The following is a 27,158-nucleotide window of genomic DNA, read 5'->3' on the forward strand; positions in this document are numbered from 1 at the left end:
TGGCGGGAGCTCTCCCAGAGTCACCATTAGCCCCACCCAAGGGCCAGGTACGCTCCAGTGTTGGGTCGCCTCAGGTCAAACAACTAACAGGGAGGGAACCCAGCCCCACCCAACAGCAGACAAGTGGATTAAAGTTTTACTGAGCTCTGCCCACCAGAACAACACCCAGCTCTACCCACCACCAGTCCCTCCCATCAGGAAACTTGCACAAGCCCCTTAGATAGCCTCATCCACCAGAGGGCAGACAGCAGAAGCAAGAAGAACTACAATCCTGCCTGTGGAACAAAAAATTCATTCACAGAAAGACAGACAAGATGAAAAGGCAGAGCGCTATGTACCAGATGAAGGAACAAGATAAAACCCCAGAAAAACAACCAAATGAAGTAGAGGTAGGAAACCTCCAGAAAAAGAATTCAGAATAATTATAGTGAAGATGATCCAGGACCGCAGAAAAAGAAAACAGGCAAAGGTGGAGAAGGTGCAAGAAATGTTTAACAAAGACGTAGAAGAATTAAAGAACAAACAAACAGATGAACAATACAATAACTGCAATGAAAAATACACTAGAAGGAATCAATAACAGAATAATTGAGGCAGAAGAACGAATAAGTGACCTGGAAGACAGAATGGTAGAATTCACTGCTGCAGAACAGAAAAAAGAAAAAAGAATGCAAAAAAATGAAGACAGCCTAAGAGACCTCTGGGACAACATTAAACTCAACAACATTCGCATTATAGGGGTCCCAGAAGGAGAAGAGAGAGAGAAAGGACCCAAGAAAATATTTGAAGAGATTATAGTCGAAAACTTCCCTAACACAGGAAAGGAAACAGCCACCCAAGTCCAGGAAGCACAGAGAGTCCCAGGCAGGATAAACCCAAGGAGAAACACGTTGAGACACATAGTAATCAAATTGACAAAAATTAAAGACAAAGAAAAATTATTGAAAGCAACAAGGGAAAAACGACAAACAACATACAAGGGAACTCCCATAAGGTTAACATCTGATTTCTCAGTAGAAGCTCTACAAGCCAGAAGGGAGTGGCATGATATATTTAAAGTGATCAAAGAGGAGAAACTACAACCAAGATTACTCTACCTGGCAAAGCTCTCATTCAGATTCGACGGAGAAATCAAAAGCTTTGAAGACAAGCAGAAGCTAAGAGAATTCAGCACCACTAAACCAGCTCTACAACAAATGCTAAAGGACCTTCTTTAAGTGGGAAACACAAGAGAAGAAAAGGACCTACAAAAACAAACCCGTAACAATTAAGAAAATGGTAATAGGAACATACATATCGATAAATATCTTAAACGTGAATGGATTAAATGCTCCAACCAAAAGACATAGGCTAGCTGAATGGATACAAAAACAACACCCATATACATGCTGTCTACAAGAGACCCACTTCAGACCTAGGGACACATACAGACTGAAAGTGAGGGGATGGAAAAAGATATTCCATGTAAATGGAATTCAAAAGAAAGCTGGAGTAGCAATACTCATATCAGATAAAATAGATTTTAAAATAAAGAATTTTACAAGAGACAAGGAAGGACACTACATAATGATCAAGGGATCACTCCAAGAAAAAGATATAACAATTATAAATATATATGCAGCCAACACTGGAGCACCTCAATACATAAGGCAACTGCTAACAGCTATAAAAGAGGAAATCAACAGTAAAACAATAATAGTGGGGGACCTTAACACCTCACTTACACCAATCGACAGATCATCTAGACAGAAAATTAATAAGGCAACACAAGCTTTAAATGACACAATAGACCAGATAGATTTAATTGATATTTATAGGACATTCCATCCAAAAAGAGCAGATTACACTTTCTTTTCAGGTGCACATGGAACATCTCCAGGATAGATCACATCTTGGGTCACAAATCAAACCTCAGTAAATTTAAGAAAACTGAAATAATATCAAGCATCTTTTCTGACCACAACACTATGAGATTAGAAATCAATTACAGGGGAAAAATTTTAAAAACACAAACACGTGGAGGCTAAACAATACATTACTAAATAACCAAGAGATCACTGAAGAAATCAAAGAGGAAATCAAAAAATACCTTGAGACAAATGACAATGAAAACATGATGATCCAAAATCTATGGGATGCAGCAAAAGCAGTTCTAAGAGGGAAGTTTATAGCAGTACAAGCCTACCTCAAGAAACAAGAAAAATCTCAAAGAAGTAATCTAACCTTACACCTAAAGGAGCTAGAGAGAGAAGAACAAACAAAACCCAAAGGTAGTAGAAGGAAAGAAATCATAAAGATCAGAGTAGAAATAAATGAAATAGAAACAAAGAAAACAATAGCAAAGATCCATAAAACTAAAAGCTGGTTCTTTCAGAAGGTAAACAAAATTGATAAACCATTAGTCAGACTCATCAAGAAAAAGAGGGAGGACTCAAATCAATAAAATTAGAAATGAAAAAGGAGAAGTTACAACAGACACTGCAGAAATACAAAGCATCCTAAGAGACTACTACAAGCAACTCTATGCCAATAAAATGGACAACCTGGAAGAAATGGACAAATTCTTAGAAAGGGATAACCTTCTAAGACTGAACCAGGAAGAAACAGAAAATATGAACAGACCAATCACAAGTAATGAAATTGAAACTGTGATTAAAAATCTTCCAACAAAAAAGTCCAGGACCAGATGGCTTCACAGGTGAACTCTATCAAACATTTAGAGAAGAGCTAACACCCATCCTTCTCAAACTCTTCCAAAAACCTGCAGATGATGGAACACTCCCAAACTCATTCTATGAGGCCACCATCACCCTGATACCAAAACCAGACAAAGACAGTACAAAAAAAGAAAATGACAGAGCAATATCACTGATGAATATAGATGCAAAAATCCTCAACAAAATACTAGCAAACAGAATCCAACACACATTAAAAGGATCATACACCATGATCAAGTGGGATTTATCCCAGGGATGCAAGGATTCTTCAATATATGCAAATCAATCAATGTGATACACCATATTAACAAATTGAAGAATTAAAACCATATGATCATCTCAACAGATGCAGAAAAAGCTTTTGACAAAATTCAACACCCATTTATGATAAAAACTCTCCAGAAAGTGGGCATAGAGGGAACCTACCTCAACTTAATAAAGGCCACATATGACAAACCCACAGCAAATATTATTCTTAATGGTGAAAAACTGAAAGCAGTTCCTCTAAGATCAGGAACAAGATAAGGGTGTCCACTCTTGCCACTATTATTCAACATAGTTTTGGAAGTGCTAGCCACAGTAATCAGAGAAGAAAAAGAAATAAAAGGAATCCAAATTGGAAAAGAAGAAGTAAAACTTTCACTGTTTGCAGGTGACATGATACTAAACATAGAGAATTCTAAAGGTGCCACTAGAAAACTACTAGAGCTAATCAATAAATCTGGTACAGTTGCAGGATACAAAATTAATGCACAGAAATCTCTTGCATTCCTATACACTAATGATGAAAAATATGAAAGAGAAATTAAGGAAACACGCCCATTTACCACTGCAACAAAAAGAATAAAATACCTAGGAATAAACCTACCTAGGGAGACAAAAGACCTGTATACAGAAAACTATAAGACACTGATGAAAGAAATTAAAGATGACACAAACAGATGGAGAGATATACCATGTTCTTGGATTGGAAGAACCAACATTGTGAAAATGACTATATTACCCAAAGAAGTCTACAGATTCAATGCAATCCCTATCAAATTACCAGTGGCATTCTTTCCAGAACTAGAACAACAAATCTTAAAATTTATATGGAGACACAAAAGACCCCGAACAGCCAAAGCAGTCTTGAGGGAAAAAAACGGAGCTGGAGGAATCAGACTTCCTGACCTCAGACTACAAAGCTACAGTAAGCAAGACAATATAGTACTGGCACAAAAACAGAAATATAGATCAATGGAACAGGATAGAAAGCCCAGAGATAAACCCACACACCTAAGGTCAACTAATCTACGAAAAAGCAGGCAAGGATATACAATGGAGGAAGGACAGTCTCTTCAATAAGTAGTGCTGGGAAAACTGGACAGCTACATGTAAAAGCATGAAATTAGAACACTCCCTAACACCATACACAAAATGAATTCAAAATGGATTAAAGACCTAAGTGTAAGACCGGACACTATGAAACTCTTAGCGGAAAACATAGGAAGAACACTCTTTGACATAAATCACAGCAACATCCTTTTTGACCCACCTCCCAGAGTAATGGAAATAAAAACAAAAAATAAACAAATGGGACCTAATGAAACTTAAAAGCTTTTGCACAGCAAAGGAAACCATAAACAAGACAAAAAGACAACCCTCAGAATGGGAGAAAATATTTGCAAACAAATCAACAGACAAAGGATTAATCTCCAAAATATATAAACATCTCATGTAGCTCAATATTAAAAAAACAAAGAACCCAATCAAAAAATGGCCTGAAGATCTAAATAGACTTTTCTCCAAAGAAGACGTACAGATGGCCAATAAGCACATGAAAAGCTGCTCAACATCACTAATTATTAGAGAAATGCAAATCAAAACTACAATGAGGTATTACCTCACATCGGTTAGAATGGGTATCATCAGAAAATCTACAAACAACAAATGCTGGAGAGGGTGTGGAGAAAAGGGAACCCTCTTGTACTGTTGGTGGGAATGTAAATTGATACAGCCACTATGGAGAACAGTATGGAGGTTTCTTAAAAAACTAAAAATAGAATTACCATGTGACCCAGCAATCCCACTACTGGGCATATACTCAGGGAAAACCATAATTCAGAAAGACACATGCAACCCAATGTTCATTGCAGCACTATTTACAATAGCCAGGTCATGGAAGCAACCTAAATGACCACTGACAGACGAATGGATAAAGAAGAAGTGGTACATATATACAATGGAATATTACTCAGCCACAAAAAGGAATGAAATCAGGTCATTTGTAGAAATGTGGCTGGATCTATGTCATACACAGTGAAATAAGTCAGAAAAACAAATATATTAATGAATATATGTGGAACCTAGAAAAATGGTACAGATGAACCGGTTTGCAGGGCAGAAACAGAGACACAGATATAGGGAACAAATGTATGGACACCAAGGGGGGAAAGTGTCAGGGGGAGTGGTGGTGGTGGTGTGATGAATTGGGAGATTGGGATTGATACATATACACTAATATGTATGAAATGGATAACTAATAAGAACCTGCTGTGTAAAAAAATTAAAAAATTCTAAAATTCAAAATAAAAAAGAAAAATGTGCCACTTTCTCCTGGCCTCTGTGGTTCAGGTGAGAAATCTGCTGCAATTTGTTTTGGTTTTCCCCTATACAAAATGGTGTCATTTCTTTCTGGCTGTTTTCAAGATATTTTCTTTTTATTTTTCAGAAGTTTAACTGTCATATGTCTTGGAGTAGAATTCTTTGGGTTTATCTAACAGTATTTGGTATTTGTTCAATTTGAATTCATAGGTTTATATCTTTTGCCAAGTTAGGGAAGTTTTCAGCTATTATTTCTTTGAATACTTTTTAAGTCTTCCTCTCATTCTCCTCTCCTTCTGTGACTAGAGTGATATGATTGTTACTTTAAAAAACAAAACACCCCACAGTCACTGAGACTCTGTCCATTTTATTCCAGACTATTTTCTCTCTGTTTTTCAGAGTGGGTAAGTTCTACTGGTCTGTTCCTCAAGTTCACTGATTCTATCCTCTGCTATCTTCACTCTATTATTGAGCCCAAACAGCAAGTTGTTTTTTTTTTTTTTTTTTGCGGTACACAGGCCTCTCACTGTTGCGGCCTCTCCCGTTGCGGAGCACAGGCTCTGGACGCGCAGGCCCAGCAGCCATGGTTCATGGGCCCAGCCGCTCCGTGGCATGTGGGATCTTCCCAGACCGGGGCACGAACCTGTGTCCCCTGCATTGGCAGGCGGACTCCCAACCACTGCACCACCAGGGAAGCCCAACAGCAAGTTTTTAATTTTACTTATGTATTTTTCAGTTCTATCATTTCCATTTCATTTTTTTAAAATAATTTCTATATCTTTGCTGAATTATTTGTCTTCAGTTTCAAGAAAGTTTGTAAATGATTGAAGTATTTTTTGATAGCTTTAACATAATTATCAGATAATTCCAACATTTGATTCATCTCATTGTTGGCATCTATTGATTGTCTTTTCTCATTCATGTTGTGATTTTCCTGGTTGTTGGATGAGTAATTTTTTAAAAAATTGGATAGTGGACATTCTTGATAGCATATTAACAAAGCTCTGGATCACACTTCATTTTCGTCTTCTTTTTCCTTATTCTTTAGCAGGCAGTCCCCTGTTGAGATTTAGCATATGGGCGGCTGGGTATGTATGTTTAGTTTCTCTCTAAGCCCTGCCAACACCACCTCGGCAAAAGTGGAGCACTGACTCATGCTGCCTTGTCGCAAATAGGTTGGGTGGAAGTTCAGCACTCCCCTTGCTCCACTGACAACTTCCCAGTGCACTCGGGGCGCCAACTACCACTGTCTTGTTGCCTCTTAATGGGGCTGTAAGCTCAGCTCCCTGCTCAACGCGTTTGATACCACTTGCTGGGGGAATTGGAGCACCACCTGCTTTTGCCAGGCAGGAGATGGAAGATCAGCTTCCTGACTCAGCCCTGCCAAAACCATCCTGCAGAGGAATTGGAGTGCTGCCTCCACGTCCATGGATTAAAGGGGGTTGAGTGGAAATTAAGTCCCTGCTCAGCTCTGCTGATACCATGCTAGGGGTAGAGGATACAGTTTTTTGTGTGTTTGGCTGGAGTAGGATGGGTATTGCCAACAAAGTTTTCATTGTTAGGCCATTCTTTTTTCCATTCGTTGGTGAGGGCTTTTCTTGGAGCTTTTGTCTGTGCCTGTTTGTGGTGCTGGGTTGAAGGCTTCTGCAGTGCCCCATCTGAGATATGAGAGGAAACCTGTGAATTTACCACCATGGCATTTCTCAAGTCCCAAGACCCCTATGTGGCCCAACTTCTTCCTACCTTTCAAAACATTCCTATGTTTGTTCCTATGTATGTTCTTCCTACCTTTCAAAACATTCCTATGTTTGTTTTCTGTGCTATGTCCAGAGTTTTTTAGGAACAGCCTGGAGGTATGGGATTACTTCACGTTTGTGGAACTGGAAGTCTCAAAAGGCCATTTTTAAGCACTTGCTTAGTTTACTATCTGGAGTCTCCCCCAGGTTGTCAAAAGTCATGAATCTTTACAACCTAGACTCTGCCCTGAAGAGAGGCATAGTAAGATACATAAACAGATGAATCAAATGCATACATAATAAGAGGAAATAACAGCACCCCAAATTTTTATAGGGCTTCATGGTTTACAGAGTACTCTCTATATATCTACATATACATATATATTCTTATACATTTACTAATTACATGTATGCATTTACTATTGAAAACATATTTATATTACTTTATAAATAAATATATATAACTCAGAGATGTTGTAAGGTGGGTGAAGTAGATACTGTTATTTAAAAAAAAAATAAAGGCTGTTTGGTTAAGATTCTTACCAAAGAATCTTAAGTAGAAATGTTACAATTTTTGTGAATTTTAGCCCTAGACTCCTATTACCTAACCACACTACTTAGGATAAATGATCTTTTGTTTTATTAGAAACCCCATGTTAACAAGTAATCATGGAGCATAATTTTGCTTTTTTGAGGTACACTGCTTATGGGTTTTGGAGTCAGACAGACTCAAATTCAAACTCCAGCTCCACTGTGTACTAGCTGTGTAATCTTCGAGAAATTACTTAACTCCTCTCTGCCTCAGTTTCTTCATCTGTAAAATACGGATAAAAATAATATTTACTTCAAAAGATTGCTTTGGATAATCACACATTTAAAGCAAAGTGCCTGGCATATTGTAAGCACTCAATAAATGACAGCTATTATTATTACTAGGATAAATAAACAAAGCCGGGTGGGGGGGAACCCATTGCATTTCCATAATGAGGAAGTAATGATTCAGAATCAAAGATTTCAAAAGCAGGGAGGGTGCATCTACCCATTCCTGTTCGGCTGTGTAGCACCTCACATGTTGCTTAATGAACACTGACATCTCTGTAATTCTAGAACTGGAAGGGACTTAAAGGTCATCTATTTCAAGCTTCTCATTTTACATATAAGGAAACTGAGCCTGAGAGGGGTTGAATGAATTACTTCAGGGTTACAGTGCTAACACCCTTCTCGTTACACCTGACCTGGTAAACCACACAAAAGAGTGAGCAGGAAACAAAGTAAAGAAAGACACCAGGATTCCAAAAAGAAAAAGATTCAGACCAATACAACTTGAGGGAGCAGGTCCAAAAGGTGTAAATACCTCCCTACGGGACGTCATATACGAGAGCAGTGCCTACATATCATCCTCGTCGAGATCTATAAGGGGGTATCTAAACTAGAAGGCAACCAGTGAGTGGCTTACAGAAGGGGTGAAGGCTACATTGGGGTGGGCTTTGCTGGTGAGAGAGGCTGTCTCCTACAAACATTAGTGATGCGGAAAGAAGGTGGTAATGGATACAGAAGGAAAGGCATTCTTGTCAACACTGCCTGTCCAATCCCTAACAGTAGGTCATTATGGTAGGCAAGTATCATCCACGTCAGCAAACAGGCACGTAAGTGGCAATATGCCCCAAACCACAGAGGAGATATAAAAGAAGTGAAAAACATTCAGATCAATATTTTTTGCTAGTAGTTATGCTTTCACCCATTTCTTTTTTTTAATTTTATTTTTGACTGCGTTGGGTTTTCATTGCTACTCGCGAGCTTTCTCCAGTTGAGGTGAGTTGGGGCTACTCTTCGTTGAGGTGTGCGGGCTTCTTATTGCTGTGGCTTCTCTTGTTGCGGTGCACGGGCTTTAAGTGCACGGGCTTCAGTAGTTGTGGCTTTTGGGCTCTAGAGCACAGGCTCAGTAGTTGTGGCACACGGGCTTAGTTGCTCCGGGGCATGTGGGATCTTCCCAGACCAGGGATCGAACCCGTGTCCCCTGCATTGGCAGGCATATTCTTAACCACTGAGCTACCAGGGAAGTCCACCCATTTCTTAAATTATTCTTAGTAGCAATTTCCAGAAATGTCCATGTGGAGATTATTTTTTTGGCTTAAAAATGATAAAAATTGATTTTTAAAGAAACGATGAAAAGGAATGTTATTTTTTGTAATCCAGCATTTCATAATAATGCATTTTGTCAATTTAACCTTACTTTCATATTGGCTGTCAGCTAGAACAGTCAGTAAATGAGCAAGGTCTCTTAAACAAGGTCTGTTTTTTATAATTATAAACATAGTCTTTCTTACTCATATCTGAAAGTGCATTTTGCATAAAAGCATATTTTTAAAGCAGTTTTTTAACAGATTCTCAAATCTGAAAGATGAAATTTTGACTTTTTCTGTCTTGTCTCTGTCTAGTTTCAAGCTAAGAATAAGTCAAAATGAAAAGAATACATATGAGAATAAGGGTGAATTCTAAGTTATAGTTAACTATTAAACATTTCAAAAAGATGGCATGAGCAGTTCTAAAAACTTCTTTTTGTTAGAGAAATGTTAAGTGGACAGTAAAAGCGGTTTACAAAATAGTTACATATAACGAGGGCTACCCTTCACATATGGGTCTATGTGTATATGCAGGAAAAACTCTGGAAATTCACCCCAGATGTTAAAACTGATTTTTTTTTCTGGGTCTTGGGATTTCACGGGTTGATTATTTCTGTTCAGCTATTTGTATTTTCTGATTTTCTTACAATGAACATGTATTTTGGTCATAAGACAAAGGGGTTTTTCCCCTCTTCTTTCTTTCTTTGGATTGTTTTCTTAAATGTTACAGAGAAAGGAATCTGGAGTGGAGGGGAGGACCAATGCAAAGACCAGAATAATTGCAAATGAAAGGTTCTCTAGATTGAACAAAATATGGGGCAGGAGTCCATTTGATACTGGATGGGGTTTTTGTTTGTTGGCTGGTTGGTGTTCGTGTGTGAGTGAATTATTTTTTGTTGTGTGGTAAAAATGCAATCATAGAAAAATAATTTGCAGTTGTTCTGAAAATGGACTTTTTTGGTTGTTGCTTCTACAGACGCTTCTCTGAGAAATCAAGGTTTAGGCTTAAAGCAATTGTGCACTGGGTAGGAAGGGCCAATACAAAGTAAGGAGAGAACGTAAAGATCTCTGCCCTTAAAATTACTATTTTTCTCTCCTCGGTTAAATTTGAGGCCTCTTCTCCTCTTGTTTATTTTCTTTCCTTTAACAAATACCTAGAGCACTTTTTCTGTGTTGATTAAATCATAGGAGAGGAAAGAAAAGTCAGCCCTGACCTAGGTGCTAACAATCTAGTTGAGAAAACAAGGTACACACTGGAAAAGTTAACTAAAAATACAGGGGCAGTATGCATTTAAGCATTAAATGACTGAACAGTGAAGTCCTCCAGCAGTTAAAGGAGTGGCTGGTAACTTTACTATGGTCATGGTCTAGATCAGTACTGTTCAACTGAACTTTCTACAGCAATGAAAATGTTCATACTGTGCTGATTAAGACAGTAGCTACTAGCCATGTGTGGTTACTGAGTAGTTGAAATGTGGTTAGTACAATTGAGAAAATGAATTTAAAAATTTTTTAATTAAAATTTTAAATAGCTACATATGGCTGATGACTACCATATTGGGGAGTGGTAGACCAAGATCTGGAAAAAGGTATCAATAGTGAAAGGTATCAATAGTAATAGGAATTGTCCTGTTACTTGAAGAAAGGGGAGGATCTGAGTAGCTGAGAATAAAGAAAAGCATTCTAGAAGAAGAAAAAGCATGAAGAAGCTGTACTCAGCTCACCTTGAAAGTATGAAAGTACCCAGTGTTTGGATGGGGGATTGTGATGTGTCACTATGCTGGGCAGACCATGCAGCTGAGAATTAGGATTTGAAGCTGCAAGTAATGGGGAGTCGTGATTACTTCTGTTCAGTGGATAATAATAGGTCTTACCATATGGCAGGCATTATTATATTGAGTGCCTTACATGGATTGTCTGATTTAATTCTTCTGTTTTTTGGTCTGATTTAATTCTTATAACAACCTTTTGAGGGGAATGAAGAGTCACCTGGTGGGACTGTAGAGGTAAGAGATAAAGGCGGGTAAGAGAAGCAATTATAACCTTGGAAACATGTCAAAAGTACTAAGGAAGGTGAAGGATGTAGAAACTAAAAAGCCTCATTTAAGACATTAGGAAGTTAGACTCAACAGAACATGTGGAGGGTGAATGGAAAAGGGAGTGAGACAATCTTTATCCTTAGGGATACTGATGAGGACAAAATCCTGGGAAGCACCAATAATTCTGGGGTGACTGAAAGCAGCTAACTTAGTAGACGGATCTTGAGAAGGATGTAGTTGGCAATGGAAACAGGTTAGTGGAGTCAAGAAATCTGATGGGGAAAAGGTTTTCAAGGATCCTAGAGGTAAGTTAATGATGAGGATGGTGAAGTGGCAGAGGAACATGGGAGAGTTAAGGTAATGCTGACAAAAACTGAGGAGTCAAGAGGAGGAAAGTCTGTTGTAGAAGGGAAATACGGATTCTGTTCCTGACATGTTGACTGGAGGTAACGAGTCCTCTGGATGATGATGCCTTGCTAGTTGGGGGGAATGTGAAGCTGGTTTATGAGACACATCAAGGCTGGAGAGGGGCAAGTTTAATGTGTTCTCACAGTAGAGCAGGTAAAGGGAAAAAAGAAGGTTGAGGATAGAAGCTGGGACGAATGCTCATCCACATAGGTGACTGAACGAGAAAGAAGAGCCAGGAAGGGAGAAGGGGTGACGGAACCATACCACGGCAATGCCTTGACGGTGCAGGAAGAATTTTAAAAGTGATGGTTAGGCACAATTTTCATGTGTTGCATGATAAATAGTGATGGTGTGAACCCACCCGGAAACCCATTCCGGAGGTCAAGGGAAAAAAGAGTGAGAAAAGGGTGACTGAGTTTATCAAGGAAATCCTTGGAGAAACAGGAGGAACAAGTGCAGAGGATTTGTTTGGGCAGTTTGGCCATGGAAGGACTGAGAGGAAAAGGGAAACAGCTTGAGGAGGGTTGCATGAAGGTTTCCCCCATGTCCCCAGGTCAGCTGGCAGCTTAGGAAGGGAGAAGGGACCCTTCTTCCTTTAGGTATTTGACAACAGTTAACAAAATGGATGCTACAGGTAGACATACTTTGAGAAGAGTGGCAGAGGGTGCTGGAGTTGGATGTTTTTCACTGTCTCAGTGAAGCCGGAATCAGGGCCACCTGCCAAGAAAGGAGAAAGGAAATCAGGTTAGGTGGGGAAAAGAAAGAAGATATGTAACAGCAACCGTTGGGGCTGCCCTTGAGAATTACCAAGAAATAAATTACAGGATTGGGTGCTAGACCAACATGATCCCATGACTTTAAACTGCCATCTCAGATTTACTCCTGGGAACTGACAACAACAGTAACAACCACCATCACTATTTATCATGTGGTTATCACGTGCTTCTGGGTGTTTACACAAATTATCTCACATACTTTTCCTAACAATGACGTGAAGTGTTATTAATTCTGATTATTTCCAAATTATAAAAAAAGGAAATTGAGGCTCAAAGAGATTTTACCTTAATTAAAAAAAAAAAAAAGATTTCATACTATGTTGCCAGACAGTTCCAGGCACAGAAAAGACGGGCAAGGGGGCTGCCTTCGTGGAACTTTATTGAAGAGGTGCAAACAGAAAAGTAAACGAATAATTTGATCCGATCATTTCAGATTTTAATAAATAGAGCGAAAAGAATAAAACTGGTAGTATAATAGGTATTATAATAAATGATATAGTTTATTACATCCAATGGAGGAGGGAGTGCGGGAGGGTAGAAGATACATTAGTGTGGTCAGGGGAGGACCCTCTGTGGGACAAGTGTGCTAATGACAAGGTGGATGACAAGGTGGAAGAGATTTCCAAGGCCAAAGAAAAGCTAAGGACAGAGGCCCTGAAGCAAGAACCAGCTTGGCTTCTCGTGCAGGTGCAGCTCAGTGGGCAAGCAGGTATAGGCCAAGGTTGGAGGCGCCACGGCAAGTCAAGGAAAGGATTTACGCAAAGGGGGTTACTCTATCCGATTCAAAGGAGTAAGGCGCCGAAGAGGCAGGGGCCAGGCCGTCAGGATCTCCGACGCGAATTTGCATTCCGCGAAGCTGCCCGCATTAGACGCGGGGTGAGGCAACCGGTCAGGAGAGGCTCCAGGCCTAGGGGCCAAAGGGCCGAGGCCTGCGGGGGTGGAGGTGTGAGGCGTGTGACCTTCCAAGTGTCGCAAGAGTCGAGACAGCACCGCGGACCGCGCCCGGCCAGCAGGCAGCCCCCCTCTCCCGCCCCAGAATCACCCCCGCCTTCCATTCTCTTTAGCGACCCTCGCCTGCAGCACCACCCACCACTCCTGGCCAGGCTTGATTTTTCCTCCGGGGTGGAAAGTCGGTCTTCCAAAACTTCGGAACGACAGTACCCCCAGGAGTGATGGGGGATGAAATAACTCAGGGCTAGAGCGAAGTCCTACGGGAAATAGACCTTTTTATTTCTGCCTTGTTTTCCCTCTTGGCTTTCTAGAAAGGACTTGCTTCCCGGGATGCTCTCCAAGTCACCCCCTCCAACAGCGAGCCTATTGGTTTGGCCCCGAGTCTCGGATTGGCTGAAGGGTTACGCCTCGGCCAGGGATTGGAGGACGTTTGTTCCTTACGTATTCCCGGCGCCCATTGGTTCGTTTTCCCCGTTTCTGGGCGGAGTGGTTCGGGACGGTTTCCACCCTCTTGTTTACGGAGCGCGTAGTTGTAGCGCTCTCAAATCTCTGGGGCTGTCTCCAAAGTTCCCTATTTAGCTCTTCGGACCAATTGGGTCCTTGCTCCACCCTCTCCCGCTCCCTTGCGCGCCTCCCGTGTGGTACGGCCCACAGCTTTAGAGCGGCGGCGCAAGCGGACGCTCGTCGCGTTCCTCCGCCCGCGCTCGCCGGGTTGTCCCCCCCTCGAGGGTGCGCTTGGTACGGCCCGCGCCTCCTCCTTCTCTAGCTGGGGTGGTTGCCTCCCCCTCGGGTCGGTGGCGCTTGGTGCCGCCCGGGAGAACCAGGTCATCGGTCGGTTCCCGTGAAAACAAAAACAATCGGCGGCGCCTAGGCTGGCAGCCGAACGCGGGGATCGGGGGCGCGGGGCCGGGTGGGACCAGCGAGCGGGAGCAGCGGCGACGCGCCGGGGTCGGGGCGCCATGGGGCAGGCGGGCACGGGCTTCGCCGGGGTCCCCCGGCGCCGGGGCTAGCGCGTCCGCCGCCTCGGCCGCCCGCGCCGCCCGCCTGGGGGACGAGGAGCAGGACGCGGCCTCGGCCGGGCCCGGGCCGAACGGCTGCGGACACCCGGGCACCGGGGAGCCGAACGCCGCCGCCGCCGCCTCCGGGATGGATCAGTGCGTGACGGTGGAGCGCGAGCTGGAGAAGGTGCTGCACAAGTTCTCAGGCTACGGGCAGCTGTGCGAGCGCGGCCTGGAGGAGCTCATCGACTACACGGGCGGCCTCAAGCACGAGATCCTGCAGAGCCACGGTAGGGCGGCCCGGGTGGGCGCGCGGGGCCGGGCCCACCCGCCCGCGTCCCTCAGGCCCCGGCGGGCTGGGAGGGTGCCCGGTCCCGCCTTCCCCGGGGCGCGGAGACCCACCAGGCCCTTGTGACTTTTTCTCCTTCTCTCTCCCGATTTGTCTCGAACCTGCCCCGTCCTCGTTGTTAATTACAAGTCAGCGCGAACCCACCCGGAAACCCATTCCGGAGCCACGGGCTCCAGCCCGGGTTAAACGGGGATGGGGGCCGGTCCTTCGCACCTGCAAACTGCTACACTCCGGGGTGGGCGCTCCTCGTCAATTGCCTTGGGCCCAAGGATCTGGGCCATGAGAGGGTCAGTGCAGCGAGCCCCCCTCCTCCCCTGCTCCGAACACTTAGCCCAGGGACTTTCCTCGCCTTTCTTCTCTTTTTTTTCTTTCTTTTTCTTAAATTAGAAACTCGAGTGTTATTCTTAGCTGTGGATTAACGGAACAGCCGCTCCTGCAAGTCCATAATTTGACTCTGTGTAGAAGTAGCTTTTCTTCAACTCCGCAGCGGCACCGACATGATTCCTAGGAAACTGGCTAAATCAAACTGTTCAGCTCTCCTAGCCTGCGAAGAGACAGAGGCAACTCTCCGGAAACACATTGTAACATAAGTTGTTAGTTAGTTGCGTTACCTGGTCAAGTTTTTACTTGATTTCCTTTCAGAAAACAGATTTTCTCTAGAAGGGGTTTCCCCTATATTATTGCCCTGGGCCCTGGGGGCAGATACGTTGCCAGAGTTAACTTGTGGAAGCTGGTTGGGAAGGGTTTTGGGTTTTGGTTTTGTTAAAGGTCTGGTATCCTTAGATTAAAATATCCATAGTGTTTTATCCATCTGGGATGGGCCCCAAATCCCATCCCAGATGGGAGCAAGAAATAAAGGACTTTATTTAATGGATTTATTGAAGAGGTTGGGAGGTCTCAACTCAGAGGCTGAACAGAAGTTTCTGACAAGGGAGGTTTGGTAGCTGGGGTGATGTCGATACTGTGGTAGGAGCGATTGAGGACAGTGACAATAGCCGAGCTTCTCTCCACCTCTCCTTCCTTCTTGTACACCTTCCTTTCCCAGACTGCTTTCAGTTGAGAGTTAGTGCTCATCCATGGTGAGGGAGTCTTAACAGCAACATCTCATCGTGGACACCGGCAGTCAGTCACGTTTGAACTCCGGGGAAGAAGCAAACTAGAGACCATAGTGGGGGTACGACTTGGAATATGAATATGGAAAAATGAGCAGACCTAGACGGCTGCCTGTGATGGGGAAGGAGAGGTGGAGTGGGGTGGGACTCCTGGCAAGGCTCTGGTGAACTTGGTTTTGGACAAAGTTGGCCTTGAAAGACCAATGAAGATAGCCAAGGGCATAATGTCTACTGGTGGCTGAAGATGTATAGATGGAGTTTAGGAGGAAAGTAAGGTTTAAGATGGTTTCCTGGTGTCATTCCTACAGAGGAGAGTGAAGGAGATTACTTAGGCTGCAGGGAAGAACGACTCTAGGATCTAACCACAGGCTTGAACTCCTGTTGAAGAGCGGAGGGCCAGGAGGTGCCCCCGGAAACAGAAAGGACAGGCTTAGAAAAAGAGAGGTTGGTCAACTCGTATTTGCTATTGGGAGTCAGTGACCCTCTTTGCTTGCAGTTTCATAGAATTGTTAAAATAAACTAGGTGACTGGGAGTTAAGAAAAATAATGCAGATTGAGGGGTGAGGGGCTGCTTAAGTAATGGGGCTGAAGGTGTGCCTCCTCTGCCTTAAACTGGAGAGGAGATCTTTGTTTTGTTAAAGACAGAAAGGGAAGGAGTGGGTGCAGGGTGCAGACTTGGAGCGGTGGAAGGAACATTTCATTTTTGGGGACCAGGTCAGAGATTGAGGGCTTGGATAGGCAGAGCTTGAGAGGCAGAAGATGGAAAGTAAAATCCCTTTCTTCCATGAGAAGACAGAGGGCATATTAATTGAAGGGAAATGTGATTGTGAGCCTCATTTTAGGGGATTTGGGGCCCATCCCAGATGGGTAAAATAATTTTGAGAACTTGCTGAAGCAGGAATGTGTTTTAGACCTCTTTGCTTGGGAACTTTTCAAGGAACTTACGGTCAACGGGGTATTAGCCACAGAATTTGCTGTGCTATTCAGTCTGATGTGGTGAATTGTGTGTGTTCCCTCTTCAGCCTCCTATTTTTTAACCTTCTTGTCTACCAAATTGCAGTCTTAAATTAATAATCTCTTTGATTTTTAAAAAATTCTTTAGTAATAGGATTAAGTGACTAAAGGCAGCTATAAAACATGAAAGAAAAATAAGTACCACAAGTGCCAGGTCTAGTTTTCAAAATAAAGTCTACTTTCTTATGGTGTTCTTACATATAAAAACAACAGACATCATGCTTTGCTATCTGGGTTATGGTATTTTTCAAAGCAGGTAATTTCTAAAGTTCTCTGCAGGGTATTACATTGAATCTTAGATATACCCTTCTCAAAGTTATATCGACTGAAATCTGAATTTGGAACTCCATTTTCAAGTTTAAAGGGAAGTTTGCAAGGCTCTGAATGTACCTGTCTGGGCAAGTGATCTGGTGGCCTCTGGTGACCTGAGGGAGGGGCTCCAATTGGGACCCTCCATTAGGGCTTTGGATCTCATTCTCTGGGCTCATTTGTGGTGATATTCTTGTAAGAATGTGGTGTGAATAAAGTAGAATCTTGGACTTCATAGATCCCCTAGTTTGCATCATACTATTGGTGAGTGACTGCCTGATTTAGAAGTGTCCATTAGCGAGGGTCAGGGGATCAGGTCAGTTTTGGAGGTTGAATTACACTTTCTTATGTTTAAATTTCTTTTTTCTAAAGTTGTGAGTGGACAGCTATACCAAGTGAGGACAGTTAGGATGGTTTGTGGTAGAAACTGATCAAACATCAGTGGAGTTTAATTTGTAAGCCCATTGACAACCCAGGTCCACTCTCACCACTCTGATTCCAGATCGAAAACACTGCCCAAAGGGTGCTTGCCTGGCCTGCCCTAAGATCTCTCATTTGCTCTAAATTGCCCCATGTGGCATTTCCTCAACTCTGAGGGAAGAAGAGAGCACTGTTGTCATTTAGTTGTATCAGCTCTTCAATGAGAGTTTCCCTGTGAGTGTGAAGTTCAGTCTAATTTAAGAATCAGTATAGTTGATGCCGTTGATGCTGTTCGGCGATTGTTCACAGAGTGCCCTTGATCTCACGTGGATGCTGTGCTGGTTCTTCTCAAACTTCCCTCACGCATGTGCACTTTTATTTTTCAAATGGATTCACAATTTCACCTAAGTAGATTTATCCTCATTTTAGGCAGTGATATTTGTGAAATCATAGATTTGGTGTGTTAGGTATAATCAACTACGTATTAAAAATAAATTTGTAACTATTAAAATATTATTTCACATACAACTAAAGTCACCATTCACATCAGTGGTATTGGAACCACACTTTGGACAGCCCTTGATTAACAGATAAATGGTATAGATACATTTTGGTGATTTGACTTGTGATTATTTATTGTCTTTTTTTGGCAAGTATATTTATATTTTGTTTCTCATTGTACTTCTGTGGTGAAAGGGAGAACATAAAAGAACTATATATCATGTATTGCTGATACTCTAAATTAATATTTCGTGATAGAAAATTAGGCTGAAACAATTGGGTAACGGCTTTATGACATGTATGTGGTATACTTGAAAAAATTACAATCTTTGTAAGTGTAAAGGATGTACAGTATTTTAAAAAATTATTATTTTTAGGCTCTTATTAAAGGGAGTTCTCATATAGTTTCTGAAAGTGATTCTCAAGGAATTTTCTAAATTTAAAATTGTATTTATTTTGAGTAGATAATACATGTAAATGGTATAAATTCAAATGATAAAAAAGGATACCCAGTAAAAAAATCTCCATCTCAGTCTTTCTTATTCTTGGACCACTTCACAGCCAGAGATGCTAGTTTCCAGAAAAAATTTTAAGAGGATTCATGTGTGTGTGTGTGTGTGTGTGTGTGTGGTCTGACGCTTAGTAATAAAACTGTTTTAGGGCTTCCCTGGTGGTGCCATGGTTGAGAGTCCGCCTGCCGATGCAGGGGACACGGGTTCGTGCCCCGGTCCGGGAGGATCCCACATACCGCAGAGCGGCTGGGCCCGTGAGCCATGGCCACTGAGCCTGCGCGTCCGGAGCCTGTGCTCCGCAACGGGAGAGGCCACAACAGTGAGAGGCCCGCGTACCGCAAAAAAAAAAAAAAAAAAATCTTTTAAAGTATGATCCTCTATCTTTATTTATCTCTTTGGAGAATCAAAGAGAATTTAGTTACTATCTGCAGAATTGCTTCCTTTTTTTTTAAATTTGAGGGTGACAAATGAGAAGTAGGCAATTAAACATGAAAGAAAAAACAAAATAGATGATCATGTTTTAAACTAATTTTTGTGGTATTGTGTCAGTAGACAAAAACCAGAGGTCCATGGTCGCATGTTAGGCATACCTTTGCATTCTAGAATTTGGGTTGTATATACTACATACATATTGAAAAGTATGTTTATTTATATATGTAAATTCTCTGCTTTTCAGAGCCTACCAGTGTTGAGTGTACTGTGTTGAATGAATTGTAAAAGGATCAGGGTTTGGTGGACTGGTGCTTTGTCTTTTTATTCACCTTTATTCTTTGGTGTACTTCAAGTAGACTATGTAGCTTGGTCTTCCATTTGTTAATCAAACTTTTTGCTAGACAAGACACTCCTGAGAGAATAATGCCTTTAAAGTTCTGAATTGAATAAAATTTGACATCTACGTTGAACATCTAGTCTGGAAGGTAGCAGATAAGTAGGTCAGAAAAGTTTGCATGGATTAACAATAGCCATTGTTCAAATACTCAAGGAAGAGAATAGACCAGTCACCAAGCTACTTGGGCCTATTTTATATATGGTGAGAATAATAATAATAGGTTAGTGTTGGTGTTTTCAGTTGGGTTTAGAAGCAGATTTAACTGTCACCCATTCCTTTTCAGGCTCATTTAGGAGATATTCCTTTGTCCTTTGGCACCATACTCATTCAGACTAGTATATTACTCAGGATCCTTTTGGTTGCAAGTGGCCGAATAGTTTTAATTAAGATGGAATTTGTTGACTCATAACTAAAAAGGCTGAGGTTAGGTTAGCGGCTCCAGGGGCACAGAGGGTGTTGTGAGGACTGATTTTGGTCTCTTCCTCTCTCAGCTGTGCTTTCCATGGTTGGCTTCATTCTCAGCAGAGCTTTTTCCACATGGAAGTAGAGATGGCCAGTGGACTCATGTCATCCTTGTACTGCTTGTGATCCCAGATACAGGAACATGCCTGTTTTCTGTATTTGCAACAAAATTACCAGGGAATATCTTTATTGTCTTGGTTCAGGTCATAAGCTTCTCCTGAATCAGTAACTGGGCCTGGTGGGTGGAGTCCATTAGCCACCTTGGGCTGTGCTTAGCAAATGTCAGATGTATGGCCATGTGATCCACTATTGCTCAGAGGAGAGAGTTCTAGAAAGGAAGACTTGCACACCCAGACAGAAGTGATAGATGTCTGTGATAGTTGAGCAGCTACAAGTTACATTTGATAACAGTGTTCTTTGAGATGGTTTCTTTGTTTCTCAGCTTTTGCCTTGGCTTCTAACTGTAATGTTCATGTAATTCAAATACTGAGTTGCTGGTATGACTTAATCTGTAGACTAGAGAATACAACTCAATTCATGTTACCTTTGGGAACTTATTTGAAATTGCTTTAATGATTGGTATAATTTTCCTAGGGTTATCTTATCTCTTAAGTAGTTTCAGACTCTGGATAATAACATCGGTAAGGGAGAAACTTGCCAACACTTCTGTGATACTGTCATACTAGAGTTAGTAGAGAAATTTCCATTGTTTTCATGTCTTAATCTTAGTAGTTCGAGTAGTGAGAGTGGTGTTTTAGGCAAACTACTATTCACTTGGGATATTAAAACTGTCTTGTTTTTATTTTGGGCCCTGCTTCTTGATCTGTAAAATCTTTGAAAATGACCCCAAAATGCAGTTGAGGGGAGAACTGTTGGGCGGGGGGGCCCTGGCCCTGAGTTGTGTACATGTAACTCCCAGAAGTAGATAGACACCAGGGAGGTGATGCTCTCAACAGGGCATTTCGTCTGGCCTTCCTCTTAGATTACGTGCAGTCTAATGCCTCAAAGAACAGAGACTAGAATCTCTGGCAGAACTTGAGGCTTTTAGAAATAAGTTTTCATCTTTGGGAACATTGTTCAGGGAGTCCATAAGGCTTATGTTGCCAAGTCTTTCTCCACTTAAGAGGCCTGGGCACAGTGTGTTATCTTTGATGAGTTTGTTGTATCTGTGGAATCCATATAGATTTAATATCTTAGTATTGGTATATGAAGACATTTGGGAGGAGATAAAGAGAGACTTCTTTAAAAAGAAACATTGTATACATGGCCTCAGTCCTCCAGGAAGGTGGAGGCTAGTTCAGGAGGTAAGAGGATGAGTCTGTGCTTGTGGAGAAGAACATAAAGCTTTGTCTGTCCTTGAGCTCAGGAGATCTGGGTTTGAGTCCTTGTTCTACCACTTCACTGGTTCTACAGTCTTGCATAGCCTCTTTCCTCTTCAATAGACTGCTAAGTTATATTACGGAGTTATGGGAATTAAATAGATGATATGACCTGGCTTTGAAATCTGTAAAACAAGGTTTACTCGTTTTTTTGTTGTTGTTTGTTTGTTTTGCGGTACGCGGGCCTCTCACTGTTGTGGCCTCTCCCGTTGCGGAGCACAGGCTCCGGACGCGCAGGCTCAGCGGCCATGGCTCACGGGCCCAGCCGCTCCGCGGCACGTGGGATCTTCCCGAACCAGGGCACGAACCCGTGTCCCCTGCATCGGCAGGCGGACTCTCAACCACTGCGCCACTAGGGAAGCCCCTACTTGTTATTTTTAAGGTCTGTACCTTTAAGCAGTGTTAAGCAGTGTTTTAATTGAGACACTCTGACTATTTAGATATCTTTATTACTGGTGTTTGTTAACTACCATTCTATATCCAGTGGTCTGCTTAACACTGTAAGGCAGAGGTCCCCAACCCCTGGGCCAGGACGTAGCCGGTTAGGAACTGGGCTGCACAGCAGGAGGTAAGTGGCGGGCCAGCGATCGAAGCTTCATCTGTATTTACAGCCGCTCCCCATCACTAACATCACCGCCTCAGCTCCACGTCCAATCATCAGGCATTAGATTCTCATAGCAGCTCAAACCCTACTGTGAACTGTGCATGCGAGGGATCTAGGCTGCGTGCTCCTTATGAGAATCTAATGCCTGGTGATCTGAGGTGGGGCTGAGGTGCTGATGCTAGCGCTGGGGAGTGGCTGCAGATACAGGTTATCATTAGCAGACAGATCTGACTGCACAGAGACCATAATAAATCAACTTCTTGCAGACTCATATCAAAACCCTATCAGTGAGTGGCAAGTGACAATTAAGGTGCATCTTATGGAGTAGACTGGACATAAGCAACACACTTCAGGTGTCACTGTCTCCATCACCCCCAGATGGGACCATCTCGTTGCAGGAAAACAAGCTCACGGGTCCCACTGATTCTGCATTATGGTGAGTCGTATAATTATTTCATTATATATTGCAAAGTAATAATAACAGAAATAAAGTGCACAATAAATGTAGTGCACGATAAATGTAATGCGCTTTAATCATCCCGAAACCAACCCCACCCCCCGGTCCGTGGAAAAATTGTCTTCCACGGAACTGGTCCCTGGTGCCAAAAAGGTTGGGGACTGCTGCTATAAGGAATATTCAAAAGCTATACAAAACAGAGTCTTCAAGGAGCTGTATTTGGATAATGAGGCCAGACTTTTACATTTGAGAGGGGAAAAAACCATGGCCATAGCACAGTACACTATAATAGATAAGTGTTTCTGCTTGGTATAAATACTAGCAATTCAGAGAAATGGGAAGAGAGGACCCCTTAGAAGGAGCTGCTTGGAGGTGGGCTATTTCAGTTGAACTGTAGAGCACTTGGTCAGTAGTTATTAATCACCAAGTATATGTGGAACTAGGCTAAGTCTTGTGGAAGTTACAGAGGACAAGCAATCGTCCTCATCATGCTGTAAGAACTTCCTGAGTAGTTGGGGAGATAAGCCCAGTATGTTTTTACAATGCAAGGCCATGTGTAGAGGATAGGCCAAATGCTGATTGAATGGTACCAACAATAGGGTAGGGTTTGAGACAGGGACAGACTCTTCTAACCTGTGGGAAGTTTCAATAACAGACTGAATGTGGAGAGTGGGAATATAGGGCGGGGTGCCAGGAGAGGAGGTTGGCGAGAACAAAGGTGTCCTGGGAACAGTGAAGGACCAGAGTGGGGAGATAAGAGTAAAAAGAAGGAAAATTAAATTGGAATCAGGTTTTATAGGGTCATGGCTATCAGGGAAGGCGGTAGACTGGGAAGATACTGAATGACTTGGGGCAGGGGAGGGAGGTGCATTTTGAACAGGGAAGGGACAGGGACATGATCTGAGACCAGTTAGCATTTAAGTTGATCGGAGTTGGGAGTGAGGTTTGACTAGAGGCAAGAAGCCTAGTTAAGGTTTATTGTCAACCTCGATCTGATGAAATAGGCACCTGTTTTGGGGTAGCGATGGTAGAGATGGAGACCCATGCGTGGGCTCTCCTGAGGGAAGGAGTTACCAGGACTTGGTGCAGAGTAGGAGAGAAGGGCTGGAAGAATCAAAGGTTAATCTAAGGTCTGAGCATGAATGACAGGTAGACAATTATAGAACCAGGAGGAAAATGGGAAGTTTAGGAGAGGGGAAGGTAGAAATTTGGGTTTGATTTTTAAATGTGAAACTCACATTCAAATGCTAAAAGAAGCCCTATCTGGTTCACCTATTCATTTCAGAGATAAATAGATGTCTAGAGATTAATTCTCTATATTTCTAATTTGAACGACGCGAACAGGCTCTCTAAAAATATCTCGCAGACATTGAAAAACGTGTGCCTGCATCTTCCTCCTCTTCTCTGGGTAGTTCTTGCCTCACAGGCTACTGTAGAGCGTCACCTTTCAAACTTGTGCCCGTCATGTTGGACTTGCTCTCTGCTCCAGGAGCGCTGTTAGTCTGTACCACGTCACTTAGCTCTCAAAGATAAATTTTTGTGTTTTTGTGTTCTCTCGTGGTTGGTTTTGCAGCCCACTAGGCTGTGATTTGGTGCAGTGGATCAGAACACCTATCTGAATCTACCTTTCTGTTCAGAAAGGTCAGAGGTTGACCAACAAATACTATCCTTTACTTTGTACATTTGCCAGTACATTTGTACATCACATATACCAAAAAGTTTGTTTTGTTTTCAGGATGTACTGCCTCTAGAAAAAAAAAAATGAGTGTTTTCTCTTTGTGCCTTTTCCTTTTCCTCTGAGTAAATCTCTGATGAGCAGCTGCTGTGTTCTAGGTGCTGAGGTAGCTCATAAGAAGCTCAGAACGTCAATAGGCCACAGTTTGGTTTGCTACTCACAGTATGAAGTAGCCCTTTTATTATTATTTTTAATACCAGCCTTACCTTTTAGAGTTTCAAGTTTTTCTGTTCTAATATCTTGCAAGCACATCCATGTTCACCTTGTCCACAACTTCTTTAGAATCAGTCTTGGACTCTTATCCTTTATCTCCTTTTATTCCCATCCTAAATTTCTTTTTTTCTTTTTAAGCTTTTTTGTCTTTAGTCATGCTTACTGAGATAATATTTCATTTTATTTTAATTTGGTTTGGTTCGGTTTGGGCTTTTGGGATCTTAGTTCCCTGACCAGGGATCGAACCCGGGCCCCAGCAGTGAAAGTGCCGAGTCCTAACCACTGGACCGCCAGGGAATTCCTTCCTATCCTAAATTGCTTAATCTGTATAGAACACTTAATCCGTACCCTCAACGCTGCTGACAACATTCAGCACTCAAATGTTCATTGACTCTTAATGTTGTGATTTCTCCCTCCCCTTTTTAAAAAAAAATAAATTTATTTGTTTTTGGCTGTGTTGGATGCTTCGTTGCTGTGCACAGGCTTTCTCTAGTTGCGGCAAGCAGGGGCTACTCTTCGTTGTAGTGCACGTGCTTCTCATTGTGGTGGCTTCTCTTGTTGTGGAGCATGGGCCCTAGGTGTGCGGGCTTCAGTAGTTGTGGAATGCGGGCTCAGTAGTTGTGGCTCATGGGCTAGAGCACAGGCTTAGTAGTTGTGGCGCACGGGCTTAATTGCTCCGCGGCATGTGGGATCTTCCCGGACCAGGGCTCGAACTTGTGTCCCCTGCATTGGCAGGCGGATTCTTAACCACTGTGCCGGCAGGGAAGCCCCTCTTTAATTATTTTTTAAAGGAACTAATCTAGAATGAATTCTGGAGTATAGTTCTGTGAGGTCTGAGTTTTCATTTAGGTACAGTTAGGATTATGTTTAGTAAATGGATTTCTTTCTGTTTATCTGGATTAAAACTTGTGTGCCATTTTGCTTTCCCCTTAATTCCAAATTTAAAATCTCTGTCCATTTTATGAAAGCGGAGTTAACTTTTAATAACTCAGAAGAGCTCAAGTGCCATATGTTTTATTTATAAACTTGGATATTTACATTTTTTCCTGCCTCCACAATATTCATAAAAGCGTTAAGTAAAGTCTTAGTGATTTCTGGGGAGTCTTATTTATTTCTACCAAAATGTCCTAATCCTAGGTGGTGAGGTTTTCAGCTTTTTGGGAAACGTTAATAATCGTCATCATAGCAACACCTTTCTATGTTGTGCCTCACCATCTTTTATAGAGTGGTCTCAATTATCATGAGTCTCATCTCTCACGTGTTTGACTCTTAGGCAGCAATGTACTTTGTGGTGTAGTTGATACCTCTAAACTGCCTTTTATGGACCAAATTAGAACTTTTCATTATCTACTGATGAGCAGACATATCAACTGATGGCATTTGTAGAGCTACCTACCAACCAGCTGTTCAGTTTTAACAACACTTTCTTAACTGTGTGGGTGTAATTTTTTGTGGTTTTTTCCCTGGGCTACCATAAAAGTAAGTGGCAAACAAAATTGAAAATGCAAACGCTGAGTAGGGATGCAAACTTAGTTTTCAGTCTTAATGATAACATTGTCTTGCTTGTATTAGGTGGCCCAAAATGATGAGTAAATCATGTCACAAAGTTGTTCACATGGCTGTTTTAAGCCATGTGATTAGTAATGAAGGAAAATAATGGAACAACTATGAGCAAAATGATCAAACTGTATTAAAAGTTATTTGTAAAACCAAGTTAAATTAGGAATTTTATAATTTTTTGCTTTGTGGGAACCAAATACCCTTTTTTTTTTTTTTTTTTCCTGTACGCGGGCCTCTCACTGTTGTGGCCTTTCCCGTTGCGGAGCACAGGCTCTGGACGCGCAGGCTCAGCGTCCATGGCTCACGGGCCCAGCCCCTCTGCGGCACGTGGGATCTTCCCGGACCGGGGCACGAACCCGTGTCCCCAGCATCGGCAGGTGGACTCTCAACCACTGTGCCACCAGGGAAGCCCCTGGGTACACTTTTATAGGAACACATTATGTACTAAAGTTGAGAAGTATTTCACTTCTTTGGCAAGCTTTGGGATAATTTTCTTTTACAAACAAGGAAACTGTGGCTCAAAACACAAGCCTGTGAGTTCTTATTCCAAGTCTTCACCTACATGTTTAAGGGTATTTTGGGGGGAGTGTCGTTATTTGGAAAAGAGAAGGAACTTATAACTGGGGGGACTTTACTTTGTGAATGTGTTTTATTTAAAAATTGGTGTGTGTATTGATTGGTGTATTTATTTGGTGTTTGGGAAATTTAGGGTGCAATGCTCTTGGGAGTAGTACAGCTTAAGCATCCTGGGAGAGAGCAGAGGAACAGCGAGCAGCTAAACGTGAAAGGTTGGCAGCTGAGAGGGCGTTGGTTCACGGTGTTGGTAGTGCCAGAGCCTCCAGTGCTGGGCTTGAAATTGAGACTGTGTAATACACGATCTGTTATTTTTCTGTTCATTCAGTAAATAGTTATTGAATGCCTGATATGTGCTGGTTGCCATGCTAACCGCTGGAGATTAAACACTCATATTTTCTACCTTCAAGTAATTTCGTGGGGGTGATAGACAAATAAATATTTACAATGTAGTGTGAAACCCTGATAGAGAAGTACAGGAAGCTATGCAAACAAATATTTTTCTAATTTACAGTTTCCGTGAAACTAATGGACACAAATCCTGAAATGGCTAGGCAGTGAAGCTGAAGGGGGGCAGAGCTTGAAGTCTTAGCTGGGCTCTATAAAAACAATTTAGGAGTTAACTCAAATATGTTTAATTTAGTTTGGCAGATGTCTGATTTTGGAGGAGACCATGCCTATTCCAATTTCTGAGAGTATCATGCTTAAAATTTGTTTATAAAAGGTACTATTCTATTGCACTAAAAGAAAAATTATCTTTAACTTAGACCAACCATGTGTGTTGGTTCTTTGTTTGGA

The 27,158-nt window shown here is 42.1% G+C and overlaps 1 protein-coding gene across 1 annotated transcript in view; it reads left to right on the forward strand.

Annotated features, from left to right (window-relative positions):
* Nucleotides 1–14,113: 14,113 nt before the first annotated feature.
* RMND5A (required for meiotic nuclear division 5 homolog A) overlaps nt 14,114–27,158 on the forward strand; it is a 61,529-nt gene continuing 48,484 nt past the window's right edge. The window contains exon 1 of the mRNA XM_082851963.1: nt 14,114–14,621. Coding sequence (XP_082708089.1) covers nt 14,480–14,621 — 142 coding nt within the window. The 5' untranslated portion in view covers nt 14,114–14,479. The remainder of the gene's footprint in view (nt 14,622–27,158) is intronic.

This window comes from Leucopleurus acutus (genome assembly GCF_964270905.1).
Source record: "Leucopleurus acutus genome assembly, chromosome: 12".
NCBI classification, from domain to species: domain Eukaryota; kingdom Metazoa; phylum Chordata; class Mammalia; order Artiodactyla; family Delphinidae; genus Leucopleurus; species Leucopleurus acutus.